The sequence below is a fragment of the Fomitopsis serialis genome, assembly GCF_022376445.1.
Source record: "Fomitopsis serialis strain Sig1Antser10 chromosome Unknown B0H18scaffold_377, whole genome shotgun sequence".
NCBI lineage: Eukaryota > Fungi > Basidiomycota > Agaricomycetes > Polyporales > Fomitopsidaceae > Fomitopsis > Fomitopsis serialis.
Window position 1 is genome coordinate 1 of NW_025955337.1, and position 13,469 is coordinate 13,469.

At 50.4% G+C, this 13,469-nt stretch overlaps 3 protein-coding genes across 3 annotated transcripts; 1 reads left to right on the forward strand and 2 right to left on the reverse strand.

The window, feature by feature from the left end:
- Positions 1-3,777: 3,777 nt before the first annotated feature.
- B0H18DRAFT_962612 (uncharacterized protein) lies at positions 3,778-5,272 on the reverse strand (the record flags this gene model as incomplete). The annotated part of the gene is made up of 5 exons (XM_048043125.1): positions 3,778-3,957; positions 3,998-4,101; positions 4,144-4,208; positions 4,412-5,016; positions 5,039-5,272. 5 exons carry the CDS (start codon positions 5,270-5,272, stop codon positions 3,778-3,780), a joined length of 1,188 nt encoding a protein of 395 aa, XP_047884748.1.
- A 2,001-nt stretch (positions 5,273-7,273) lies between these two features.
- B0H18DRAFT_1129220 (uncharacterized protein) lies at positions 7,274-8,392 on the reverse strand (the record flags this gene model as incomplete). Its single annotated transcript, XM_048035402.1, has 4 exons — positions 7,274-7,306; positions 7,358-7,824; positions 7,906-8,167; positions 8,228-8,392. 4 exons carry the CDS (start codon positions 8,390-8,392, stop codon positions 7,274-7,276), a joined length of 927 nt encoding a protein of 308 aa, XP_047884749.1.
- Positions 8,393-11,795: 3,403 nt separating this feature from the next.
- On the forward strand, positions 11,796-12,997 carry B0H18DRAFT_1129222 (uncharacterized protein; the record flags this gene model as incomplete). The annotated part of the gene is made up of 6 exons (XM_048035403.1): positions 11,796-11,854; positions 11,909-12,001; positions 12,048-12,410; positions 12,454-12,575; positions 12,628-12,657; positions 12,783-12,997. The coding sequence occupies 6 exons, from the start codon at positions 11,796-11,798 to the stop codon at positions 12,995-12,997; spliced, it is 882 nt and encodes a 293-aa protein (XP_047884750.1).
- Between the last annotated feature and the right edge of the window lie 472 nt (positions 12,998-13,469).

Genomic DNA, 13,469 nt, shown 5'->3' on the forward strand with positions numbered 1-13,469 from the left:
TCATTCAGTAGTGGGAAGTCAACACAGGCATGTTATGACAATATTTCCGCACTCATAGCAGTGCTGTGCACATTCCAGACACACTCATGCTGTGTGGACTATGTGCATGGTCTATACAGGTCATATCAAATGTGTTTCAGAGACAACAACCTATTCATATTTGGAATCACTTTGCAATTGTCCACAGAGGTTCTCTTTTCTGGATTATGAATATATAGGCAAGGCATGCTAGTTATGGACTCTGAGGGCTCTATACAGGATCAATTTCTTACATACAGCAGGCATCATGGATTAATTCAATTGTACATAATATTCCCAGATTTTATCAGCATTTTCTGAGCCCAGACTGAGCAGCTGAATGGAAACTGCCATTTTTGGAAGGCCAGCTTCCCTATGTAGCAGATCCCAGATGTCAGAGAATCAATGGGCAGTCTACAGGCTTTGATAGAGTCACTTTGAAGGTTAAAAGCAGTGCACTCATGTGTACAGAGGCATATGTGGGTTTTTGAGTTTTGTGAATTGTGCCATGTCCACTGAAGTTGATGGGCAAGTCACAGCAGCTACAGACTCTATGACATCATACCTATCAGAGAGAATATTTGTTGTATTTGTTGTATTTGTGAAGGCTACAGTACAGCAGATACATGGACTTGAGAGCCTTTGGCCAAATACAGTAAGGCCAGTCAGAGGCTAATTCCCTTGAACAGCATATTTCAGTGGAGCCTGGGAGACTACACGGCAAGATGACTTGTCCACAGGTCAAAATTTTGACCTGTGGACGAGTGAACCTCACATGGCATGTGGCTGAGCCTATTGCACCAGACTCTGTGTTTCTGCTATCCATCTCATCCACAAGTACTCAGCATCACACATAAGTCCTATCAACCCACAATGGGACAATAGTGTTATCCAATGTTTTGCTCATTTTCCCGCCATTTATGCAACACTGTAAAGGTGATCTATCATCAACTTCCCAAACAGGCAAGGGATCTACCATATATGGTGATTTTTATATCTGGTAACCATAGACCCCTGCATAAGATTGTCAGCCTGTAGGACTCTCCAGTAAGGGCAGTAAATGCAAAACAACATTTGTACATATGCCTCTGCATCACTTGCCATGGTCAGTACACTGTGAACAAGCACTGGGATACCTAATTTGGACCTCCATACCTGTGTGCAAGGAGCATTGCATGAAAGTCAATATTCCGAGATTTCTCCACATTTAATGTGCTCTAGTAAGAGTCTAGACAGTGTTGCTGACCACATTGGGCATGAAAAAACTCGGCATGGGGAGCTGAGATTCAATGATTCCCTTAGAAGGCAAGGTTTGCCAGTGGTTCAACCAATGACATTGCTCCAAAATCCCTTTTGGGTGAGCTGAGTGAGCCTACTGAGTGGGAAATCATGTTTCAAACGGTCCACCCGGAGTGCATTTGGCCCGTTTCTAACGGTGTACCCGGGCTCGGCCGGAGCACTCCGGGTCTACCGTTTGGAGCGGCCGCCGCCAGCAACGAACTGGCCGGAGGAAGGGTGGTGGTTTGGATTGGTCCGGCCGGAGTGTTGGGTAACATTCCGGCCGGAGCTCTGGTGAACGTACCGGCCGGAGGCCTCGAGAAATATGGGTTTCCTACGGTCCGGCCGGACTGTTATCAAACATTCCGGCCGGACCCCTGGTCAACGGTCCGGCCGGAGGCCTCGAAAAATTTATGTTTCCTACGGTCTGGCCGGACACATACCCAATGTTCCGGCCGGACCTTTGATCAGTGTCCCGGCCGGAGGCCTTGAAAATTTGGGCTCTCAACGGTCCGGCCAGGCTCATCACTAATGGTCCGGCCGGAGCACTCAGCAATGATTCAGCCTGGCCGGGGTTGGTTTCGGACGTCTGGCCGGCCCCCAGGTGAAACGGTCCGGCCGGGCAAAATCCCAACTTCCAATGTGAACAGGCCAGCCAGAAGCCTTGCAAAATCTGGGCTGTAAATGGTCCGGCCGGGCTAGTTTCTAACCATCCAGCCGGACCCCAGATGAACCAACCGGCCAGGCTTCTCCCAAACCAGCCAGACCCCTCAGAATTGATACACTAGTAATATAACAACAAGAATTGTTAGTTGTAACAACCAAGCTCAATATTTAACCACCAAGCCCAGAGATGAGCCACCAAGCTCGGTATCAAACCACCACCGAGCTCAATAGTGAGCCACTGAGCACAGTATTGAACCACCGAGGTTAAACAGCTAGGCTCGGTGGCCGAGAAAACTTGGCCGGGCTCGGCGCCGAGGATAAATGGCCGAGGCTCGGGCCGAGGTTTCAAGTGCCGAGCTCGGTGAAAACCACCGAGGTCAGTATCAAAGCATTGAGCTCAGTGTTAAGGGGCCCAGGTAAAGGGCCGAGCTGAGTGTTCAATGACCGAGTTTGTTGTTGAAGCACTGAGCTCGGAAATGGCCGAGGTTAAACCACCGAGCTCGGTGAAAAACGGCCGGGCCGTCAGATTGCCATATAAGGAAATTTGGTATCATCTGGTAGCCCTTCATTCACAGAGTACAGTATATGTTCCCTAGTGTACAGAGATGCCTAGTTAGGTCAGAGAATACAAAACAAAATATGCTCACAGGCTTCTCTGAGAACATACTATTCAACTCCTGAGGCCAGTTTTCTTTTCCCACAATGTTTGACCATCTAGAATGTGCTATTTCAATGCACAGACTACATCCCCAACAGGAATAGTCTTATTCTTTGAAGCTGAATGCAGGACAAGAGATAAGGGGCATATAGGTATGGGATATGCATGTCTGACTTGAATGTTGGTTCCTGCAGCCAATATTCTTTCCAAATAGGGTTTCACCATCTAGAGTGGTTCATTTACTCACATGGAGTAAGTGCTCCAAAGGAACAGTCTTATTCACACAAGCTGAATGCAGTACAGAGTTAAGGTGTCAAGGGTGGAGTGGGATACAGATGAACTATGTTTACTTTGTAAAGCCAATATGCTTTGCCCATAATGTTTGACAAACTAGAATGGCTTAATCCAACATGAACAGCAAAGTCCTCAAGAGGAATAGTCTTATTCTTCCTAGCTGAACTGAGCATGGAGCTAAGGGGAACATGCATTATTGTGTCATGATGGGGCCTGCTTTGAATGATTGTCTGTATCAAACTGTGATGTGCACCCATGCGCATTGCACTGGCCACAGAAACATCTCTCCATTGGTAATGGTCCGGCCGGACAATGCTCATTGCCAATGGTCCGGCCGGCCATTGCTCGTAGCAAACGGTCCGGCCGGTGCACTGTCCTAGGCCAGCCAGAGCAAAATGCGACACATCTGTCCAATGTATAAACTCTTCAGCTATATCATGCATGGATACAGAAGTGATGATCAGCATTGTTCAAATTGAGTGATACTTATATGAGACCAGATTCCCTTAACTCTGTACTGCATTCAGCTTGTGTGAATAAGACTATTCCTTTGGAGGACTCACTCATTGTGAGGAAATGAATCATTCTAGATAGTCAAACACTATTTGGAAAGAATATTGGCTGCAGGGAGTGAACATCATTATCCAACATGTATACCCCTTATCTCCTGTCCTGCATTCAGCTTCAAAGAATAAGACTATTCCTGTTGGGGATGTAGTCTGTGCATTGAAATAGCACATTCTAGATGGTCAAACATTGTGGGAAAAGAAAACTGGCCTCAGGAGTTGAATAGTATGTTCTCAGAGAAGCCTGTGAGCATATTTTGTTTTGTATTCTCTGACCTAACTAGGCATCTCTGTACACTAGGGAACATATACTGTACTCTGTGAATGAAGGGCTACCAGATGATACCAAATTTCCTTATATGGCAATCTGACGGCCCGGCCGTTTTTCACCGAGCTCGGTGGTTTAACCTCGGCCATTTCCGAGCTCAGTGCTTCAACAACAAACTCGGTCATTGAACACTCAGCTCGGCCCTTTACCTGGGCCCCTTAACACTGAGCTCAATGCTTTGATACTGACCTCGGTGGTTTTCACCGAGCTCGGCGCTTGAAACCTCGGCCCGAGCCTCGGCCATTTATCCTCGGCGCCGAGCCCGGCCAAGTTTTCTCGGCCACCGAGCCTAGCTGTTTAACCTCGGTGGTTCAATACTGTGCTCAGTGGCTCACTATTGAGCTCGGTGGTGGTTTGATACCGAGCTTGGTGGCTCAACTCTGAGCTCGGTGGTTCAGCTCTGAGCTCGGTGGTTCAACTCTGAGCTCGGTAGTGGTTAAATATTGAGCTTGGTTGACACAACCTTGGTCATTTTCCAGCTGAGCTCGGTGGTTAACAATTCTTGTTGTTATATCACCGGCAGTTCAAACCTGAGGTGTCTGGCTGGTTTGGGAGAAGCCCGGCCGGTCTGTTCATCTGGGGTCCGGCTGGCTGGATGATTACAAACTAGCCTGGCCAGATTGTTTACAGCCCAGATTCCGCAAGGCTTCTGGCCAGATGTTTGGAAGGTGGAATTTTGCCTGGCCGGACCATTTCATCTGGGGTCCGGCCAGAAGGTTAGATATCAACCCCCGGTCCTGGCCGGAACATTGAGAACCCAAATCTTTGGAGGCCTCCAGCCGGATCATTGCTGAGTGTGCCGGCCGGACCATTGCTGAGTGCTCCGGCCGGACCATTGAGAGCCCAAATTTTTGAGGCCTCTGGCTGGGACACTGATCAAAGGTCTGGCCGGAACATTGAATATGTGTCCAGCCGGACCGTAGGAAGCCTAAATTTTTCGAGGCCTCCGGCCGGACCGTTGACCAGAGCTCCGGCCGGAACGTTGGATAACAGTCCGGCCGGACCGTAGGAAACCCATATTTCTCGAGGCCTCCGGCCGGTACGTTCACCAGAGCTCCGGCCGGAACGTTACCCAACACTCCGGCCGGACCATTCCAAACCACCACCCTCCCTCCGGCCAGTTCGTTGCTGGCGGCGGCCGCTCCAAACGGTAGACCCGGAGTGCTCCGGCCGAGCCCGGGTACACCGTTAGAAACGGGCCAAATGCACTCCGGGTGGACCGTTCGAAACGGTCAAGTTCCACTCAGTAATGTGCTGCCATGGAGTGTTGATTCGTGGATCGGGCATGAGCTCAGGGCATGTGAGGTAGGTTTGACGGTGGTTTGTTGCCCGAGTAAGTTGCGAGTCGAGGGCACCCAGAATGAGTGCAGCGGCAAGTCCGAGGCGGAGGCGTTCTTCATCCTCGAGCTCATCATCGCTGTCCAGCCCGGAGAGAGCACGCATACCAGGCATACCAGGAGTCATGGTATTCGATTTAGGACGTGACAGTAAGTTCTAAACTCGTCTTACGGATTTAGAACTTGTTCTAAACACAATTCAAGCTCCGCTATAACTCGTTTAGAGACGATCGGTCGGTTCTAAATCCTTACGGATAGTCATCCAGTCTGTCTCTCGTATGCAACTGGGACCGTCTCACGTTGTTGTCATTAGGAGCCCATCTGACGGTATCGACGTGCTTCTGCGGGAGCCCGGGTTCAAATACCATGAGATACCACTGGGTGCTTAGTACCGGTCGAAACGAAACCGTTCATTCAACTGTATAACGGACGGGTTTCGTCCGGACAATGGTCGTTTTTCGCACGTTCAACGGTTCATTGCACCGGTCTGACTTTCGACCCGCACATGTCCCTTTTCGACCGGTATTAATCCCGTGGTCAACGTGTGCGACAGAACCGGTATACTGATCTTTTTTAATATGGATTACCTGTCTGCAGATTCAGCCAGTGCCCGGTCGAAAGGTCAACCGTTTAGCATTCCCTTTTAGCACTGGTAAATGGTACGTTTTTCATCCCGCAGACAGCTCATACTGATAGATAGGCAGTCGGTATGTGGTTCTGTCAACACCAATTCATTGTAACTTAGGAAGTAGTACAGCACACGAAATGACTAGGAGGGTATGGTATCGGTATATTCGATGGCTAGCTAGTGGTGGCTTGTGTACTACATACCTTATAAACACATTAGTAGACAGCCTGGAAGTAACTTCCAGGCTGTAGTGTTTGAAAGTCCAGTCCATGGACTGGAAAAAGACTGGGACTGAACTGGGACTGGCCTTGGAAAGACTGGACTGGACTGGTCAAAGTAGGACTGGTCTTACCCAGTCCAGTTGCAGTCTTCCAGGGTTGGGGAAATTGGAGGGACTGGTCAAAAGACTGGTTGCAACCAGTTGCGACTGGTCTTTGGCCACCCCCCTAATATGCTGGTGTACATGGCCAAATGGAAGGTTTTGGGGGTCATAAATAGCAGTAGTACATAGGATATGCACAACATGGTGGACATATTAATGATGTAACCTATTTAGGCAACATGTATTGTCCATCTATGCACCTCCACTTATGCCTAATATGGTAGGTGTACCTGTCTCACCCTTACTGACATCACATGCCTTGCCTGTATCAGTCATTATGGACTGAAATATGATGCTCCCATGGGATACACACTATTGCCTACCATTATATACCATATTACAATAGTACAAAAAGCTTTGTAACCAAACATGCAGACATAATTGCTGAACAAACCAGTTGCAACTGGCAAAAGACCAGTCAGGACCAGTTGGGACCAGTTGGGACTGCATGTGCAGTTGCAACCAGTTGGGACCAGTCTTTGGAGGCAACTGGACTGCAAAGGACTGGTTGCAGTCAGTCCAGTCCCAGTCCTACCATTTTGGGGCCAATCTAGGACCAGTCGCAGTCGCAGTCTTTCCTCTGAGGGGTCAAAAGACTGGACTGGACTGGACTTTCAAATACTATGGAAGTATACAGGTATCAATACATACTACTGAACATATGCATGGCACCATGGCCCCTAGGCCTACGGCCCATCGTCCGAGCTCTCCACGTCGTCCATCGTCAAAGGTTGAACTGGGCTGCCATTGGCTGCGGCTGCGGCCGCTGTGGCGCGAGCGAGTTTGTTGAGATGAAGTTTACGGTGTTTGCAGTAAGCGTGGGCCAGCGCATCGACCGGCCAGTTGTGTACGAAGTGTTGTAAGTATGGAAAGTTGACACGAGCCTGTAGGGAGATCGCATGAGACACGTGTGTCGGCGTTTATTCGAAGACTGATGCAGCAAATTCAAGTCGGAGTCCGCCGTCACCGCCTAGCATGCGCTACGTCGACGTCGACTCGACTAGCATTGGCGGGTTTGCTCTACGATCGATGTAGCTCTTGGCGGGTGGCCAGTGAAGTCTAGGTATAGTACTCGTCATACAAACAGGTCAGTAATCTCACTCACCAACCGCATTACTTTAGCTAACATGCTCTTGTCCTGGTAGTTCCACCTGACGTTTATGTTGAGCTGTGCTGCCCTAACATATTCGCGCACAGCATACTTCGATGAACTGTGAGTTTTCTCCTACCCATGGGCCGAGCATGACAAGGCTCACTTTGATCTGCCTATACGTAGCTGGGTCATTCGCTAACCCCATTGCTTCCTGCAGGTTATAATCTTCGCCGGCCGTGCCTTTCGGGCGAGGGATCATGGGTGGTGGCCGCCCTGCTGTGTTGCCACTCGCAGCAGTGCTAGCACTAGCGTTGGTACTGGTACCGGTGTTCTGCGCAGACACGAGCATTTGGTTCGGCGCGGGTACAACTACTGCGGTGGTAGTCGCGTTTGATGCTGATACCTGTGCCGCACCGTGATGTCCGGGTACCAGTGCGGGCGGCACCATACCATTCTGTGTCGGTGCGGCCGCTGTACCGTTCTGCGTTGGGGCTGCCATACCATTTGGCAACGGCCTGACTGGCGGGTTCACAGCTGGCATTGGATTCGCATTCTGTTGCATCGCAATGATTTGTGCTGCAGGGATGCATGAGGACGATCAATTCTCATGCCGAATCAAGATGTTTGATATACTACATGCAGGTGAGTGCGACTTACCTTCCAAATTACAAATCATATGCTGTAATTCCTCGTGTGTCTGCGTTGGCGCAGGTGGACCCGGTATGACCAGTAGCTGTGGGTTGATGGGCGGTTCCGGGATGTTCAAATTGACGATTCCGGTTGCAGAGCTGGTAACTGTTGCTTGCCCATTGGTGGTATTGGCCGGGACTGGAGCTGCGAGGTCAGGACTGGGTCGTGGACCTACTGTGGGCCCGGCAGCAGCTGGGGCTTCTACAGTTGACGTGGGATCCCCAGAATGCTGATCGTTGGCACGGGCACCTTCAGCTGTTGTGCTATCGTGGGGAGGTGAACTACTAACCACTTGCGAATTCTCAGAATTGTTCAAGTTTGGGCTGCCACTCGTTGGAGATGCCACGTCGACGTCGCCTGCAGGGTGCGGGTCTGTGCTCGGCGGGGTGCTGTTCGTTTGGCGGTGATTGGGTTGCTTTGGTGCTGCTCCCCTCTTGTGGCGAGTTTGGGGCATCTTGTGGATGCTCGAGTAGGTGTGTGTTACTGTCCAGGACGAGTGCTGATGGGGGTGTCAACACTGCAATTTAGAGCAAAAGGTGCTCGACGTGTTATCAACGTACAAGTTCAGACTGTCACGTGCAGTCTCTGGATTGCTTGCCTTTGTGCGTGCTAAGTTGGGCAATCCATAGCCTTCACTGCCGTCCTCGAGCTGCATAACAAAAATATTGAACAGTCGTAGTACTTGAAGAGTCAACCTGGGGCCCTAGGTGAGTCAAGGATGTTCTCGTCAGAGCTAACTAGTCACTGACAAGTCTGACAGTACATATGCCTGCATCGAGGACGCACACGGCCAAAATACCGTGTGCTTGCGGTTGCGGCGAGGACATACATCTGAAGACTCAAACACGCCATCTAAAGGGCCAGGGTCCGTCTTACATTGTGACGAAAGTGCTTGCTGACCGCACGTACCTGTCTGGACATCAGCATGCACCAACCAATGTCCCTGGACCATCGCGGTCGCACGAGAACGGTCAGAATTGTGCTCACCTTTTTGAACAGAGTACTAGGATAGGGCAACCACTAGCCCCTCGTGCGGCTCTGACTCCTGATCATCAAGCGGACACTGTCGGCACACTGCCTTGCAATCAGCCAGACAACCACCCTGCACACCACCACGAGCAACTGAGTATTGGTGTCGACGAACCATCAATGGAAGTGGAGGCTCCACCCCAGATAGTTCAAGTCGGGCAAAACCGCTGGATGGGTCAGGGAGCACAGGATGGTGGGCGGAGTGGCTCAGACTCCGAGAGCGACGAGGAGGAAGATAATTCCATGGAAGGCGAGGGCGAGCACGAAGAGGATGATGAGGCAGATGAAGATGACAAGTTTACCTTGGAGGAGGACCTCTTATTTGAGCTCTTGCCAGGCAGGACGGAGGACACGATCAACCTGTGGGATTCCCTAGGGGAGCGGTTTGAGCGAGATGCACATGATGTGGCACATTGTATGCCACTTTTTTCACGACACGAGTGGAATTTCGCTGACTAACTGTCCGCAGCGCAAGGTGCCTTGTCGTCGGAAGATATCAATCTGCTCAAGGCGGCGTCATTGAAGACTCAAGATTACCTGTCAGAAGCGACATTCAAGAAATTCCGAGTGACATTTGGAACACCGGGCCTTTGCGGCCTTCAAGAATCCCGCTGTTGCATCGAATTCCTGGCTGGTTTCAAGCCTGTTCGTTACGACTACTGCGTGAATAGCTGTGTCTGTTATGTCGGACCAGCCTATGCAGAGCTCACGGCTTGTCCGCAGTGTAACGAGCCTCGCTACCAAGATAGCACCCATCGCAAGGCGAGGAAATTGTTTGTCTACATCCCCATTATCCCACGGCTTCAGTCACTCGTCGCCCATAACAAACAAGCCGACCTCATGCGTTACCGTGCTCACGACCATCCCGCGAATCGTCAGCCAGACAAGATGACTGACATCTTCGATGCCAGCCACTACGAAGGCCTCCAGAAGACGTGTGTCACTGTTGACGGCCAAGAGCTCAACCACGCGTTCTTCTCAGATCCTCGAGACATCGCCCTCGGCTTTGCGACGGATGGCTTCTCGCCTTTCAAAGGGAAGCAATCAAGGAAACATACCGCATGGCCCCTCCTCTTCTTCAATTACAACCTGCCACCGGAAGTGCACTTCCATAAGCACCATCTGCTATGCGTCGGGATCGTCCCAGGCCCTAAGAAGCCATGGGACATGGACTCCTTCCTCTATCCCATGATTGAGGAGCTCGTACGACTTGCAATTGGTGTGACTGCATTCGATGCCCTGACACGAGAATTGTTCGTCCTTCATGCCTACCTCATCCTAGCCTTCGGCGACATCCCCGCAGTATCCCTGATCATGCATATGAAAGGCCACAATGGCTTGTTTCCTTGCCGCATGTGCAAGATCAAGGAATTCGGAACGTCAACTTGAAAACACTGTATGTCCCGCTCTCCCGCACAGGCTTCCCAGGGACCGAAAGCTACGATGGACGTAACCTCCCATTGCGTACCCCCGCTCAGTTCATGTCAGACGCCAGGGAGGTTGATGTGGCACCAAACCAGGCGCGTGCAGAAGCTCTGGGGAAAGCATGCGGCATCAAGGGTACGCCACTGCTCTCGACGCTGTCATCCTTATCGTTTCCCTTGTCTTTCCCATATGGCTTCATGCACCTCATATGGGAGAGCCTCATTCCCAACCTCGTATCGATCTGGACAGGTGACTTCAAAGGCTTGCCTTTGTCGAATCAAAGCTTTGCAATTCGGTCAAGTGTTTGGGACGCAATAGGGTCAGCTTGCAAGGCATCCAGCCGGACCATCCCATTGTCTTTTGGGGCAGCTGTGCCAGATGTTGCCAAGGAGACAAGCTCGTTCACGGCCGAGATGTGGTCCCTTTTTACTCTCCACCTGGGCCCGATCCTCCTCCGCCGCCAGTTTCAGCACGAGCGATACTACAAGCACTTCATTGAACTTGTTAGATTGCTTAACATCTGTCTCAAATTCGAGATTTTGCACGAAGATATTGACGAAGTCGAGGAGGGGTTCATGAATAGTATTTGAAAGTCCAGTCCAGTCCAGTCTTTTGACCCCTCAGAGGAAAGACTGCGACTGCGACTGGTCCTAGATTGGCCCCAAAATGGTAGGACTGGGACTGGACTGACTGCAACCAGTCCTTTGCAGTCCAGTTGCCTCCAAAGACTGGTCCCAACTGGTTGCAACTGCACATGCAGTCCCAACTGGTCCCAACTGGTCTTTTGCCAGTTGCAACTGGTTTGTTCAGCAATTATGTCTGCATGTTTGGTTACAAAGCTTTTTGTACTATTGTAATATGGTATATAATGGTAGGCAATAGTGTGTATCCCATGGGAGCATCATATTTCAGTCCATAATGACTGATACAGGCAAGGCATGTGATGTCAGTAAGGGTGAGACAGGTACACCTACCATATTAGGCATAAGTGGAGGTGCATAGATGGACAATACATGTTGCCTAAATAGGTTACATCATTAATATGTCCACCATGTTGTGCATATCCTATGTACTACTGCTATTTATGACCCCCAAAACCTTCCATTTGGCCATGTACACCAGCATATTAGGGGGGTGGCCAAAGACCAGTCGCAACTGGTTGCAACCAGTCTTTTGACCAGTCCCTCCAATTTCCCCAACCCTGGAAGACTGCAACTGGACTGGGTAAGACCAGTCCTACTTTGACCAGTCCAGTCCAGTCTTTCCAAGGCCAGTCCCAGTTCAGTCCCAGTCTTTTTCCAGTCCATGGACTGGACTTTCAAACACTAGGTATGTTTGTGTTTCCATATTCTGGTACATTATTCACGCAGTTATGCATACCATCACAGATAGAGTCAGCACTGATGGATGTGGCATCGCGCAGCCAGCCTACAGTGTTTTCGAACAAGCACTTCGCTCCAAAGTAAGTAGTACATCAAGACTTCAGAGCCCGACAGTGAATGCTAACGAACTCCAGGTGGGATAGCATGATGGCTATCCTAGAGACTCTCGAAGAGAGAGCCAGCGAGTATCTCGAGGTGACGAAGGGGTTGATTTGGAAGCACATCAGGTAAGGTTACGTCTGTGACATGCACAATTACTGACACTACCTACAGCACTCGTCTCAATGCGGGCCCGAACGTGTTCGAGGAGTCTGTAGAGAGTGATGATGAGTCGGAGAGCGGTTTCATACCTCTGCTCGAATTGCAACCGTCAAAGCCGCAGAGCGACAGCAACGAGCCTGGCACGTCGAAGGTGGCGTCGAAGGTGGCGTCGAAGGTGGCGTCGAAGGTCGCATCGAAGGTCGCGTCCACTGGCAAGCCTCCATCGAGCACAGTGAATAGGGCGGGTAAATCGATCGCCTTGTCGTCGAAGACACCTGGGAAGTCATCCAGCTCGACGAAGACACCTGGCAAACCATCCAGCTCGGCGAAGAGCACCAAGACCCCCCAGCCCTTCAAAGAAACCTCGGAGCGCAGGTGCCTCAACATCGAAGGCTAGGAGCAAACGTCGTGTCGACAGCGACGAAGACGACGAGGTCATCTCAGGCGAGGAGCAGGGCCCGGGTCCAAGCGATAATGAAGGGAGTGGTGGAGTTGCAGGCGATGTAGGCGACATAGCTGAACCTCGGGAATCTGGCGAAGGTAAGTGAATAGTCGCCCATCATGTTACACCAGTTCATTCAGCATGGCACAGAACCTGTCGACGCCGCGTCCAACGATGAGGGTGCCTGAATGCTTCTTACATCAACTCTATTGAGTCTTAGGTTGAGCCGGTTCCAAGGTAAGTAAATCTCTTGTATTCGTAGTCTTCGTTCTCTACATCCAAGCTTTATTCACTCAAATGTCTAGATACCCTATTTCTCACCATTGCTCTCACCCTCGCCCTCGCCCTCGCCCTCGCCCTCGCCCTCGCCCTCGCCCTCGCCCTCGCCCTCGCTATCACTCTCGCTCTCGCTCTCGCTATCACTCTCGTCGCTTTCGCTGCCCCCCTAACTCTCGTCGCCCTCGTCACGGTAGCTATAGTCGCCCTCGTCGCCCCCGTCTCTCTCACACTGCCATCATGATCGTCACCATCACTAGTATCACACTCGCCTGTATGTAGCACACTTCCTCATGTGCTGGCGCTTACCTCTACTCATTTATTGGCATGCTTGCTGTGCTAACACTCTGCTTGATATGTTGTGTACCACTACCTGTTATGACACTGTATGAGTTTTGAATGCCGATGGATGAACAGCATCATGATGCCAGCTTGAGTGAAATTAAGTAAACTGAAGCTCCATAAGCAGTAAAAAGGAAACCCGTCGTGCTGAAGTGCATTGGTATAACCAGTAGGCTTTTCTATACTTCACTATGAATCCAAACACATTTTTGCTTCAATATGATTCAATCATAACAAAGCTTTCCATTGTTTTACGTTGCATAAGCTAGGCTATTCCGTCTTTTCTAAGCAATTTTAAAAATGGACTTGTGTAAAACAGTCTTCTCTGTCTTCAGACAACTTCACCTCTTAAATGGGCAGAATATGACAGGAAA